The following is a 15,278-nucleotide window of genomic DNA, read 5'->3' as shown; positions in this document are numbered from 1 at the left end:
TTTTGTTGATTATTTTCTTTGCAGTGTATAAGCTTTTTATCTTCATGAGGTCCCAATAGTTCATTTTTTGCTTTTATTCCCTTGCCTTTGGAGATGTGTCAAGTAAGAAATTGCTGTGTCTGAGGTCAGAGAGGTTTTTTTCCTGCTTTCTCCTCTAAGGTTTTGATGGTTTTCTATCTCACATTCAGGTCCTTCAACCATTTTGAGTTTATTTTTGTGAATTGTGCAAGAAAGTGGTCTGGTTTCGTCCTTCTGCATGTTGCTGTCCAGTTCTCCCAGCACCATTTGTTAAAGAGGCTGTCTTTTTTCCATTGGATATTCTTTCCTGCTTTGTCAAAGATTAGTTGGCCATACTTTTGTGGGTCTAGTTCTGGGGTTTCTATTCTATTCCATTGGTCTATGTGTCTGTTTTTGTGCCAATACCATGCTGTCTTGATGATTACAGCTTTGTAGTAGAAGATAAAGTCTGGGATTGTGATGCTTCCCACTTTGGTCTTCTTCAATATTACTTTGGCTATTCGAAGTCTTTTGTGGTTCCATACAAATTTTAGGATTGCTTGTTCTAGCTTCGAGAAGAATGCGCAATTTTGATTGGGATTGCATTGAATGTGTAGATAGCTTTGGGTAGTGTTGACATTTGAACCATATGTATTTTTCCAATCCGTGAGCATGGAATGTTTTTCCATTTCTTTGTATCTTCTTCAATTTCCTTCATAAGCTTTCTATAGTTTTCAGCATACAGATCTTTGACATCTTTGGTTAGGTTTATTCCTAGGTATTTTATGCTTCTTGGTGCAATTGTGAATGGGATCAGTTTCTTTATTTGTCTTTCTGTTGCTTCATTATTAGTGTATAAGAATGCAACTGATTTCTGTACATTGATTTTGTATCCTGCGACTTTGCTGAATTCATGCATCAGTTCTAGCAGACTTTTGGTGGAGTCTATCAGGTTTTCCATGTATAATATTATGTCATCTGCAAAAAATGAAAGCTTGACTTCATCTTTGCCAATTTTGATGCCTTTGATTTCCTTCTGTTGTCTGACTGCTGATGCTAGAACTTCCAACACTATGCTAAACAACAGAGGTGAGAGTGGACATCCCTGTTGTGTTCCTGATCTCAGGGAAAAAGCTCTCAGCTTTTCCCCATCGAGGATGATATTACCTGTGGGCTTTTCATAAATGGCTTTTATGATGTTTAAGTATGTTCCTTCTACCCCGACTTTCTTGAGGGTTGTTATTAAGAAGGGATGCTGAATTTTGTCAAATCCTTTTTCTGCATCGACTGACAGGATCATATGGTTCTTATCTTTTTTATTAATGTGATGTATCACATAGATTGATTTGTGAATGTTGAACCAGCCCTGCATCCCAGGAATGAATCCCACTTGATCATGGTGAATAATTCTTTTCATATGCTGTTGAATTCGATTTGCTAGTATCTTGTTGAGAATTTTTGCATCCATATTCATGAGGGATATTGGCCTGTAGTTCTCTTTTTTTTCTGGGTCTCTGTCTGGTTTAGGAATCAAAGTAATGCTGGCTTCATAGAATGAGTCTGGAAGTTTTCCTTCCCTTTCTATTTTTTGGAACAGCTTGAGAAGGATAGGTATTATCTCTGCTTTAAATGCCTGGTAGAGGGGCGACTGGGTGGTGCAGTCGGTTAAGCGTCCGACTTCAGCCAGGTCACGATCTCGCGGTCCGGGAGTTCGAGCCCCGCGTCGGGCTCTGGGCTGATGGCTCAGAGCCTGGAGCCTGTTTCCGATTCTGTGTCTCCCTCTCTCTCTGCCCCTCCCCCGTTCATGCTCTGTCTCTCTCTGTCCCCCAGAAAAATAAATAAACGTTGAAAAAAAAAATTTAAATGCCCGGTAGAATTCCCCAGAGAAGTCATCTGGGCCTGGACTCTTACTTGTTGGGAGATTTTTGATAACTGGTTCAATTTCATCACTGGTTATGGGTCTGTTCAAATTTTCTATTTCTTCCTGTTTGAGTTTTGGAAGTGTGTGAGTGCTTAGGAATTTGTCCATTTCTTCCAGGTTGTCCAGTTTGTTAGCATATAATTTTTCATAGTATTCCCTGATAATTGCTTGTATTTCTGAGGGATTGGTTGTAATAATTCCATTTCCATTCATGATTTTATCTATTTTGCTCATCTCCCTTTTCTTTTTGTGAAGCCTGGCTAGAGGTTTATCAATTTTATTTATTTTTTCAAAAAACTAACTCTTGGTTTCATTGATCTGCTCTATAGTTTTTTTAGATTCTATATTGTTTATTTCTGCTCTGATCTTTATTATTTCTCTTCTTCTGCTGGGTTTGGGGTGTCTTTGCTGTTCTGCTTCTATTTCCTTTAGGTGTGCTGTTAGATTTTGTATTTGGGATTTTTCTTGGTTCTTGAGATAGGCCTGGATTGCAATGTATTTTCCTCTCAGGACTGCCTTCACTGCATCTCAAAGTGTTTGGATTGTTGTATTCTCTTTTTTGTTTGTTTCCACATATTTTTAAATTTCTTCTGTAATTGCCCGGTTGACCCATTCATTCATTACTAGGGTGTTCTTTAACCTCCATGCTTTTGGAGGTTTTCCAGATGTTTTCCTGTGGTTGATTTCAAGCTTCATAGCATTGTGGTCTGAAAGTGTGCATGGTATGATCTCAATTCTTGTCTACTTATGAAGGGCTGTTTTGTGACCCAGTATGTGATCTATCTTGGAGAATGTTCCATGTGCACTTGAGAAGAAAGTATATTCCGTTGCTTTGGGATGCAGAGTTCTAAATATATCTGCCAAGTCCATCTGATCCAATGTATCATTCAGGGCCCTTGTTTCTTTATTGACTGTGTGTCTAGATGATCTATCCATTGTTGTAGGTGGAGTATTAAAGTCCCCTCCAATTACCACATTCTTATCAATAAGGTTGCTTATGTTTGTAATTCATTGTTTTAAATATTTGGGGGCTCCTGTATTCGGTGCATAGACATTTATAATTGTTAGCTCTTCCTGATGGATAGACCCTATAATTATTATATAATGCCCTTCTTCATCTCTTGTTACAGCCTTTAATTTAAAGTCTAGTTTCTCTGATATAAGTATGGCTACTTCAGCTTTCTCTTGACTTCCAGTAGTATGATAGATAGTTCTCCATCCCCTCACTTTCAATCTGAAGGTGTCCTCAGGTCTAAAATCAGTCTCTTGTAGACAGCAAATAGATGGGTCTTGTTTTTTTATCCATTCTGATACCCTATGTCTTTTGGTTGGAGCATTTAGTCCATTTACGTTCAGTGCTATTATAGAAAGATATGGGTTTAGAGTCATTGTGATATCTGCAGGTTTCATGCTTGTAGTGGTATCTCTGGTACTTTGTGGTCCTTGCAAGATTTCACTCACAGAATCCCCCTTAGGATCTCTTGTAGGGCTGGTTTAGTGGTGATGAATTCCTTCAGTTTTTGTTTGTTTCGGAAAACATTTATCTCTCCTTCTATTCTGAATGACAGACTTGCTGGATAAAGGATTCTTGGCTGCATATTTTTTCTGTTCATGACATTGAAGATGTCCTGCCATTCCTTTCTGGCTTGCCAAGTTTCAGTAGATAGGTCTGCTACTACCCTTATGTGTCTACCTTTGTTAAGTCAGGGACTGTTTATCCCTAGCTGCTTTCAGAATTCCCTCTTTATCCTTGTATTTTGCCAGTTTCACTATGATATGTGGTGCAGAAAATCATTTCAAGTTACGTCTGAAGGGAGTTCTCTGTGCCTTTTGGATTTCAATGCCTTTTTCCTTCCTCAGATCAGGGAAGTTCTCAGCCATGATTTGTTCAAGTATACCTTCAGTCCCTTTCTCTTGCTCTCTGTTTGATTGCATCACTTAGTTCTCTAATTCCCCCCTCATACTCCTGGATAGTTTTTATCTCTCTTTTTCTCAGCTTCCTCTTTTTCCATAATTTTATCCTCTAATTCACCTATTCTTTCCTCTGCCTCTTCAATCCATGCTATGGCCACCACAATTTTATTTAGCACCTCATGTATAGCATTTTTTAGCTCCTCATGACTATTTCTTAGTCCCTTGATCTCTGTAGCAATAGATTCTCTGCTGTCCTCTATGCTTTTTTGATTCCCTGCAATTAATTTTTTGACTATTATTCTAAATTCTTGTTCTGTTATATTGCTTGTAGCATTTTTGATCAATTCATTAGCTGTCACTACTTCCTGGAGTTTCTTTTGAGAATTCTTCCGTTTTGTCATTTTGGGTAGTCCCTGCAGTAGCTCCAAACTGCAGGGAGCTTCCCCTGTGCTGTCCAGAGTAACTTGTGTTGGTGGGTGGGGACGCAGTCAGACTCAGTGTCTGCCCCCAGCCCACCACTGGGGCCACATCAGACTGGTGTGTACCTTATCTTCCCATCTCCCAGGGGCAGGACTCACTGTGGAGTGGTGTGGCCCCTGTCTGGGCTACTTGCCCACTGCCAGGCTTGTGGTGCTGCTTCAATGGGATCTGGCCAAGGGCGTATTAGCTGGGGTGGATCCGAAAGGTGCACAGGGGCGGGAGGGGTAGGCTTAGCTCGCTTTGCTGTTGGTGGTCCTCTGGGGGAGGGGCCCTGCAGCACCAGGAGGGAGGCAGGCCTGTCTGAGGGATGGATCCACAGAAGCAGTGTTGGGCGTTTGCGGGGTGCAAGCAAGTTTAGTGACGGGAACTGGTTCCCTTTGGAATTTTGGCTGGGGGATGGAAGAGGGAGATGGCACTTGCCAGTGCCTTTGTTCCCCCTTGAGCTCAGTTCTGTCTCCCGGGGCTCATCCTCTCACCCTCCCCGCTCTCCGAGAGCAGAGCTGTTGACTTGTAACATTCCAGATGTTAAGTCCCGCTGGCTGTCAGAACACACTCCGTCCGGCCCCTCAGCTTTTGCAAGCCAGACTCGTGTGCTCTGCCTTGCCAGGCGGGCTGCCCCTCCACTGCCCCAGCACCCTCCAGCCAGTCCGTGTAGCGCATACCACCTCTCCGCCCTTCCTACCCTCTTCCATGGGCCTCTTGTCTATGCTTGGCTCCACAGAGTCCGTTCTGCTAGTCTTCTGGCAGTTTTCTGGGTTATTCAGGCAGATGTGGGTGGAATCTAAGCGATCAGCAGGACGAGGTGAGCCCAGCGTCCTCCTACATCACCACCATCTCTCTCTCCCCCCAGAATTAGTTGGTTTCTTAAACCTATGGAGTCTAATGGCTTGTGTACTCGTATTCAGACTTTTATTTATTTTTTAAATGTTTATTTATTTTTCAGGGAGAGAGAGAGAGAGAACATGCACAGGTCAGAGAGGAGCAGAAAGACAACAGAACAGAGGATCTAATGTGGGCTCTGTGTTGACAAAAGAGAGCCGACATGGGACTTGGACTCAGGAACCATGAGATCATGACCTGAGCTGAAGTTGGACCAAATGAGCCACCCAGGCACCACTTTTTTTTTCTCTGACTTTTTTGTTTTGTTTTTTTCATTTATTTATTTTGAGAGAGAGAGATAGAGAGAGAGAGAGAGAGAGAGAGAGCAAGCACATGAGTGGGTAGGGGCAGAGAGAAAGGGAGAGAGAGAATCCCAAGCAGGCTCCATGCTGTCAGCACAGTGCACCACTCAGAGCTTGAACTCATGAACCATGAGACCATGACCTGAGCTGCAATCAAGAGTTGCATGCTTACCCGACTGAGCCACTAAGGCACCCCTTTTTCAGACTTTTATACTTTTGAAAACTGGAAAAGAACTTCAACTCATCCAGTCCAAGACAAATCCAGGGTTGGCAAATAATTTTCTAGTCAAAGATTATAAAATTAATTGACACCACACAATTTCTAGACCCACAATAAGTCTTTTGAAGGAACCAACTTAATAGCTTGGTGAGGTTGCAAAGAATTTACTTTTAGTAGTTCCAATTAGAAAATTCACTTGGAAAAGCTGCTGACACTCATGCCAGATGTGTATTCTTTTTTAATTATTCAAATTCATAAGATCATGGACAATACTCTGTTGCTCATGTAAGAGATGGACAAAATGGAAAATCTAAAAAACAGAATCCATTCAAAATGTGATTGGAGGGGCACCTAGGTGGCTCAGTCGGTTGAATGAGACTCTTGATTTCGGCCTGGGTCATGATCCTAGAGTTGTGGGATTTAGCCCTACGTCAGGCTCTGTGTTGACAGTGCAGAGCCTGCTTGCGATTCTCTCTTTCCCTCTCTCTGTGCCCTCCCCAGATTGCATAGGTGCTCTCTCTCTCTCTATTTCAAAATAAATAAACTTTTAAAAGTGTGATTTTAAAAGGTGATGTTCTGGAAATTCATAGCTTTCCAGATAAAGTACTGACACCACCTCATGCAAACACAATTCAGTTAGATAAACTGGCTCATTTTCTCCATTACTTTCTTCCTCTGCTTTCCCCTGAATCCAGGTAGATGGTGAAAACAGATGGCATCTTCTTCCCAGTATGTCTAATCAACAGTCTGAAATGAGATGGTCTCCCATTCATAAAACTCACTTTTCTCCTCATACCTTTCCTATGCCCTGGCATTCTGCTTTAAAATGACATATTTCTAGGAAAGGAGGGAAGAAAAATTATTCACTTGGAGTGAACAAATCAATCTCTCTCTTCCCTCTCATTCTTAATAATTAATTCATCTATGAGTTCTAATCTGGATGTTGTCAGTAAAGGAATTAAATGGATACTCACAGAATCATTTGGAGTTTGAGCTGAATTGATTTTAGGTTGATTTTCCTAAAACATTGCTCTCATCATGTTAATTCTGTCTCCAAAATTCTTTAGTGGCTCCTTCTTGCCTAATTCAGTGCTTCACACCCTTCTCCCCATCCTGGCAAGCACAGGAAATTTTACTGATGACTGGGGTACACCCACAAGGGTGTTGTAGCAGGAAGAGGCTGCTTCAGAGGCTTCCTCTGTGCTAGGTCCCACTTGGCTGCCCCATGTGAAAACAGATCGGTATGTTCGAAAGCTCTGGCACCCTGGACAAAATGAAAAATTCTTACTTTGACTTTCAAGTCATTCCACCATGTGGCTGCCAAACTGACTATTAATCCTTTACTGCTTCACTACATGACTCTTCTGTTTCAGCTGTTTATTCATCCTATGCAAAATAATCGTGGCACCTTAAAGTCTCTGTAGCTTTTGCTTATGTCTTTTTATCTGAATGGAAAAGGCCTCTCCTCGTGCCCCACAATCATCACAATCCTGCTCATCATTCAAGACCCCAACCAGACCTCACCTCCTCCCTAGAGCCATTCTCAATCAGGTCAGAGAATGCAACTGTTATTCTCAGGTTACTTTTGGGAATCTAGGATGTCCACATTCAGGATATAGGATTTGAGACAGGACTTGAAGTTTGTGTAGGAATTGAGGGGTGGCTAAAAGAGGGAGGTAAAAAAAAGGCCTTGCAGAGAGTGGTCCCTGACTATTGCTGTGGTCCAGGAGGTAGTAAATATCAGCCTTGCCTGGAAAGAGTTTAAGTGGGTAGGTCTCAAAAGGACAGGAAATCTGTATTCTTAGAAAGTAATTCAACTGAGGGGCACCTGGGTGGCTCAGTCAGTTGAGCATCCAACTGTGGCTCAGGTCATGATCTCAGGGTTCTTGGGTTTGAACCCCACATCGTGCTTTGTGCTGCCAGAAAGGAGCTTGCTTCAGATTCTCTGTCTCTCCCTCTCTCTCTCTCTCTGCCCCTCCACTGCTCACTTGCACACACACTCTCTCTCAAAAATTAATAAACATTTAAAACAAAAGAAAAAAAAAAGAAAGCAACTCAAGTGATTCTTGATGCCACTGTAGCGGTAAATATTGCCTATTCAGGAAGCTTCTTCCTACTCACTGTGCTAATTCCATTTCTGCTCCTCCTGGACCAAAAACCTCATGCTCACAGGCAAGGCTGGGTATGAGGTTCCAAGCTGGATTATTCCATCTCTGGGTCTTTTTATAGGGAGGATAGATGGAGGACTCTCTCTATCCTCTGCAAATACTATGCTGTAATGCTATAAACTGGAGCTTCCAGAGGCCAACCTTTCTTGCTAAGGGTAAAGTAGTCTATCTTCAGTAGGACAATAAATAACAATAGTGACAGAGCAGAGTCCCTCAAACATTATTTGAACCTTAGGATTAGCCTGCACTAGATCCAATCCCACCCTGATTTGTTCTCAGTTATTTGACCCAATAAATTATCATTTGGTTGTTGTTGTTGAAGCTAGTTTGAGTTAGGCATTTATGATTTACCATTAAACCTATCTAAGAATCTATCTAAGTCAGCGATGTAAGATGAAACACAGTGAATGGAGAATAAAACTAGACTGGTAGTTGGGGGTTCAAGAAAAAGGGTGAAGCCTGGCTGGGGAATCCGGATTAATTCTATAGGCCTTGTGGAATAAGCTGGCTTTTAGAACAGGGGAGAACCAGGTCATAGGGCTGTGTTTAGAGAGAGAACTGGCCATGGAGCAGATTGGAGGAAGGAATTAAGGAAGGCCATAGGCATCAGCGTGTCCACTCCTAATGGGCCTTTGAGCCTGTTGAATTGGGACCCTTTCTGACTACTTGTGAAAATTACTAGTCATGGAAAGGCCCTAACATGCACATGTACGCATGTATCCCTATTTGAAAAGGCAGATGTACAGACACTGAGACCTCACAGAAATCAGCTCAAGTATGGCTATTACTGGCAGCAATTGGGAATGGTCAGAGAGAGATGCCCCGATGCAGGACTGTTTAGAGTGCAAAGAGTGATGGAGAATGCATGACGTTGCTAGATTGGAAAACAGCTGGGGGCTGGCTGGGGAAGACAGTAAGTAGCTCGGCATACAAAAATTCTCTTAGAGAAAGCTATGGCTGGGGGGGTTGATACCCACGAGCTTTACTGATAAGGGTGCTGGCTTCATACTATAGTCAGGGTGTCTCAGAGCCTTAGGCTACTTATATTTTTTGAGGTTCTTGGTATTAAAAATTTAAGAAGTGTCAAAACACACCTATGTAAACTGTGGTGTATTTTAATTACTTGTTAAATAATAACTCCATGTGTTTTTGATATGCCACGTTATATAGTATAATAATGCTATTCATAAGATAGTTAAAGGATTTTAGAAACATGAATTAATAGCATACAGTAGTTGTCCAGTAATAGGACACAGCCTGATGTTGTCAGAGAGACATTTACTTCTTTCGATCCCATCAGTATGTCTCTGTTCGCCACACAAAATGTTATGTGTATGTAATGCACACCTTCTGGAGCTGAGGTGAATATGAGACCCAGGCCCAGTGGCTCCCCTGATGACCTCCTGTCCTGACACCCCACAGGCACTAATAAGAATGTGTTTCTAGAAGGTAGTCCTTAGTGCCTCTTCTATCTTGTTACCAGTTCATTGCTTTCTACATCTTGCCATATCCATAAATGAGTGCTCCTGTCTTACTTCATGACTTCATGGCATTTTCTTGGCTATCACTGTTGTGTCTTAACCTCCAGTTCCTTCTCCCTCTAGGTCAGCCTCCACACTGCTGGCAAAGATGTCTCTCTTAAATACAAATCTGAGCATGTCACAACCTTATGCCTCAATATCACATTAGATTCCCATATTCTATATCCTTATCCATAGAATAGCATTCAAATTCTTTAGCAGGACATAATTTCCTATAAGAGGGTCCCCCAACCCACTTTTCAACTCTCATTTCTGGTTTTTCCTCCAACATTCCACACCTCTTGCTATTCCACAAAAGTGCCATTTTCTTTTTTTCTGTTTTTGCTCCTGTTCTTACCTCTTCCTGAAAAACCCTTCCCTTCTAGCACATTCTTACCCTCTGTCCTCTGAAAAGCCCCTCAATGCTGCCAAGGAGGGCAGCTTTCTGATCCTCTGGCCCATTGTACATGTCTTCAATACAGAGAATGTTAACAGTGAGATCACTGAAGGGAGGGACTGTGATTTAACTTTGGTCACCTTGGTTTACCCCATCCCTGTACCATGCACAGCAAGGGCTCAATAAATACTGGCTGGATGACTGTGTTAATTGTTGGTAATACCCCATGCTTTCAGAAGCAAACACAAGTTCATTCAGAAACTACCTCTTGCAAACAGTTTTATCCATAGAATTCATCTCGATGGCTCACAGTTTTCTGGACTATTCTTATATATAAGCAAGGATGGTTGCAAAAGAGTTCTCACTTCCCAGGCCTCCATCTAAGTATGTTTCTTCCAAAGTAAGCCCTTTTTCTCTCTCAGTTGCCTCCTCATTCAGCTGAGCCTGTTGAAGGACCCCTATAGGACTTCATTTCCTTGACTTAGGCTACAATTTGAGCCCAGCACATGGAATCATCACCACCATTCGTTGTTGAGATTGCGGCCGACTATTTATCTATATGTAGTCATTCTCTGTGTAAGAAATAATGCATTATTAACACGGCTTTATTATCAGACCCAAGTTTGGCAGATAAAGCAACATTAGAGGGTAATTGGAAGAAAAGCTGATTTGTTAGCAAAATGTTGCCTTTTGGCTAATGAATCATTCTGATTTTTTGCACTGACAGCTCAGTAACAAGCTTGAAGACTACTTTGCTTCAGACCATTAAACTTTGACAAACCAGTGATTAACTACAGCTAGAGCCAGTGGTCTGTGGGGATTATTGCAATTATGAGCCACATCTATAACTTTTCAAAATCATTAGTTGAGACAAGGTGGGTTTGATGATGGAGGGGCTACTGACGGATAGGCTCCATTGCCTCGTCGTACACAGGCAATAAACAGCTGCTGGAAGACAGTCAGTCAGCAACAGCTCTGTTTTGGGGGAAGCTCTAGTGAGAGCAATAAAGGCTGCTTTCAGAGAATAAGCCCTGTTTGGGAAGGAAGAGACAAGAATTTCTTCTGACTTGTAGTTGGAGGCTGGAGGTCTTTTCTCTAAGGAGAACTCAAAGGCAGTAGAGAAGGCAAACCAAACAGAAAAGCAAGTTGGGACCACCATGGCTTGGGTTCTCTTCCTGTGCTTTATTGGATTGTTGTTACACTCAGGGGCCCCAGTGGAAGGTGCCTGCCCTTTTCTTTACTGCTCCCTACTATTCATAATAGGGATCTTGAAATAAGGTGAATAATATAAATTAGTAGGGCAGAAGGAAGTGGTAAACAAAACTGTGGTAAAATTGCAAGTCAAATACAAACACAGCTGTGGGCTGTGACTCCTGGGTTACAGGCAAAAGTCCAAGTCCTCAGCCTTAAGTGTAAGACTCTTCAAATCCAGCCCTCACGTCTCCAGCCTCATCCTTTTGTATTTTTGAACTCTTATGTCCCAGTCCAACTGTGATGTTCTCTAAATGTGATGTGACCCACACTTTCCAATCTCTGTACCTTTGATCTCCCTGGAATGGCTGCAACCTTGAACTTCATTTCTATTTGTTCAAATCCTATCCACTCTCTGGGTATCTGTTTCTCATAAAATTGGGAAGAAGAGGTGGATTAAATCAACATTAAGACCCTTTCTCTGATCAAGTTTTGTGAGTCTGTGGCATATTTCACCAACTACGGTTGATATGCATGTGAATCTAGTTGCATTCTGGGGCCCTTAATCCCATGTAATGTTCTGTATCCCCCAGGTGGGCACATTGCTGGGAGTCTTGCTGTCGTCACAGATGCTGCCCACCTCTTAATTGACCTGACCAGTTTCCTGCTCAGTCTCTTCTCCTTGTGGTTGTCATCAAAGCCCCCTTCGAAGCAGCTGACGTTTGGATGGCACCGGGCAGGTATAGTTCACCCACTGAGCATTAATGTCAAGGTAGTGCTGCAAGGTCAAACCAAGGATAAAGACAGAAGAGACAAAGCAAAGCCTTGTTCAGAAATCCCTTAGAGGCACGTCTGATGTTCAGGATAAAAAGGATGTGTGTTCTCAAGGGCGCTTTGGCAACAAGCCAGATTAATTGCACTACCTCTATTTCAGTGGAATAACAGGAACACAGGTATCACTTCTGCAACCGCCCTGGCCCAAGGGTAACACTCATCAAGTTACTCTGCATCTGGGAGGGAGGATGGGATAAAGCATCTACCATTTTGCAAAGTCAGGCACAGAGAGCCCAAGAGAGCTAGAGAGATTGAAGAACTTCTCACAGGTAAGTCGAGAATAGAACATGAAGGAGAATTTAGGCCGGAGCAAGGGTGGCCAACATGCTGACATGGTGGCCAGCCTTCACTGGTGCCTCTAGATACAGACCACAACTTACACACTGACAATTGTGGGCTGTGGTTTTTCAAGTTTAGAATGGTAGGAAGTTCTCGTTTCACACGAAACAATTTATCATAGCAAGTGTTTTGGATCGCCTTTCCCTTAACATTCGGCAGTGGGGGGAGAGAGAGAGATGAGACAATAAACATCAATAAAAAGAATTTGTGACAATGTGACCTGAAGATGCTTTTCAGTCCCTGAACAGTGCTACACTTGGGAAACATGTATTTTTGGCTGAGCGCCTGTCATTTGTACGCATTTTTGCACGTACTCTCCCCTTTCTGGTACTATTGGTCAAAGCTCTTTGGTAAACATGGGATGTTTTATAAACACAGACACAACCCAGAATTTAGAATACTGCTTGTACTTTCTCATCTTGGTGATGGAAGCTCATGAGCATTGACGCGGTAGAAAATCAGGGCTGTTCAATAGGACTCTCTGCTTTAAGACAAATGTTCTATGATACAGAGTATGATGTGGCCATAGAGCACTTTAAATGTGGCTACTGTTACTGAAGAACTGGATTATTTTATTCTATTTTATTTTATTATATTATATTTTAGAGAGAGCACATACCTGCACGTGAGCAGGGGAGGGGTGGAGGGGGAGAGAGAGAATTTTAAGCAGCCTCCATGTTCAGTGCAGAGACCCTGACGTGGAGCTCAATCTCAGGAGCATGAGATCGTGACCTGAGCTGAAATCAAGAGTCAGACATTTAACTGACTGAGCTGCCCAGGCACCTGGAAGAACTGGATTTTTAATTTTTTAATTTAAATGGATACAGCCACATGTGATGATGGTTACTGTTTTAGGCAGTACTGCTTAGACACACAGGTGAAAATGAACTAGCCTGTCAAATAGGTAATTTCATGGATGACTTTGTTTAGGAAGAAGCTAAGTATAAAAAGTGAATTTATTTAAAAAAAGTGTTAAGTGGCTAATAAGAGAGGTGTCATGTGGACAGGTTGCATGTAAATGATTGAAGTCTGGGATACAATAGCCCCACACTGGGAAACAATACTTTACATTGTTCTGCTTTGACAGGGGAAAGATCAAAAGTAGGGAAAGTCCCCGGCAATGGACTCTCAGAATACTTCTGTGCCCTGGAAGGCTTTTAGTACCTGCCTACAAGGTTGAGTTAAAGATCAGGGAGAGGTGTTAAGGAACTCCACAGTGAGCAAATGTGCTTTACTCAGCCTGCAGACTGAACACTATCTTATCTTTAAATATTAATATACATGTCTCTGCTCTGATACTTCTTTTCGATATAGTTGCTCTTAAAATGCAGCTAGAGTGTTGATATACCTCTGAGCTTGCCTCCGTGTTTATAATATGTTGGGTTGGCAAATGAAACTCATTTTCATCAAGTACCCTCTGAAGCCCTCCCTTGTTACTATTTTATTCCACACAAGGTACCGCTACTGGCAAATTGTAAATGTTTTATGGTGAAATTAAGAGTTTCTAAATACATTTTACTCTTTGCCTCTCATTATTTCATCTCCTAATAAGTTTCAATCATTTTAGCACCTGTTTAAATTAAAATCCCCGAGGAAAATAGCAATGGCAGATAGCAATTAATATGCTTTAAAAATTTGCTAGAAATTACTTACTAATATGGAGCATAATGAACTCAGATGCTGGTGTTTAATGAATGCAACACTAAAGTGAATCATCTTAGTGCTAAAATCCATCCACACATTTGGAACTAGTTAGTTTAGAGCCTCTTTTCGCAGGGGGACAGGTTGGGGGGAAGCAAGGAACATCAATGTCTTATGACTCTTGGGAGATCAAGGTGATCCACAAATTCTTTGTGTATGGGTGTCTGTGTGCTCGAATCCCTAGAGATCCTTGGTGCCCTGCTGTCCATCCTGTGCGTCTGGGTGGTGACGGCTGTGTTGGTGTACCTGGCATGTGAGCGCCTGCTGTACCCTGATTACCAGATCCAGGCGACTGTGATGATCATCATTTCAGGCTGTGCGGTGGCAGCCAATATTATGTAAGTCACCCCGCCCATAAAAGCTTGTCTTTAACCCTGTGTGGACACAGACAGTGGGGTTTTTCTTGATGTTCGTTTTTCCTTGATTTTTCCATTTGTGGAGATGGTGAATTGAATAAACTGCCAATGAGGTAGTGCAAAGGCCGGGATCTGAATCTAGACCCAAGAGGCCCAGGATTGAGCTCCTAGCCAGTCTGCGCTCTCATACGTATTGATGGTTCCATATGGGAAATGACTTACTCCTATTTATTTAAAAATTTGTTTAAAAAATGTTTTATTTATTTTTGAGAGAGAGAGAGAGAGAGAGAGAGACAGAACATGAGTGGGGGAGGGACAGAGAGAGAGGGAGACACAGAATCTGGAGCAGGCTCCAGGCTCTGAAGTGTCACCCCAGAGCCCAATCCGGAGCTCAAACCCACAAACTGTGAGAGATCATGACCTGAGCCGAAGTTGGACACTTAACTGAGCCGCCCAGGTACCCCATCCGATTTGGTTTTTGTTACATGATCACATTATGGGTTCCCAGAGTGCTGGGTTGGAAGGGATCTTAGATTTTGTTTACTCCAGTCCCCTTTCTACTTTTGAATTCTCTTTTGCAACATCCCCATAAAATAAATAGTCATTAGTGTCATATATTTTAACAGAACTAGTAACAGGGAATTTGTTCCTCTCAAAAGCAGTCTATCTTATCTTTGTATCATTGTAAAACTGCCTGAAAACTCCTTCTTAAGCTCTATTAGCTAGTCGCTGTCTTTAGTTTCCACCTTTTGGTCCATTCTCTTATCCAGGCAGTCTTAATTCATTCTTATGAGACATGTGATGTTACTGGACATGTGATCATTTCTGTATTGGTCTGCTCTTACCCAAGTAAGCTACTTGATTGTTCATGACAAGGGTGCGGGGTGGGTGCTGTTAAGGCCAGGCCTTTGGTCTTTTTTGGTTGATTTACTCCTTCCAATCTGATAGCCTGATTCTGGGCAACCCGACTTAAAACTGCATCATCTACCTACCTACCTACCTACCCTACCTATCAATTATCTGTGGTGAACAGAATAATGGCTTAAAGATTTCCTCAAA

General features: G+C 42.1%; 1 protein-coding gene across 2 annotated transcripts in view; it reads left to right on the top strand.

Moving 5' to 3' along the window:
• The window catches only part of SLC30A8 (solute carrier family 30 member 8), a 46,550-nt gene that overhangs the window by 17,778 nt on the left and 13,494 nt on the right, over positions 1 to 15,278 (top strand). For both annotated transcript variants that reach the window (XM_025922904.2, XM_025922903.2), the window contains 2 exons: positions 11,583 to 11,729; positions 14,048 to 14,201. In XM_025922904.2, the coding sequence (XP_025778689.1) occupies positions 11,583 to 11,729; positions 14,048 to 14,201 (301 nt within the window). The remainder of the gene's footprint in view (positions 1 to 11,582; positions 11,730 to 14,047; positions 14,202 to 15,278) is intronic.

Source organism: Puma concolor, chromosome F2 (genome assembly GCF_028749965.1).
Source record: "Puma concolor isolate L17-30 chromosome F2, mPumCon1.1.hap2, whole genome shotgun sequence".
NCBI lineage: Eukaryota > Metazoa > Chordata > Mammalia > Carnivora > Felidae > Puma > Puma concolor.
This window is presented reverse-complemented; position numbering and strand designations above follow the sequence as displayed.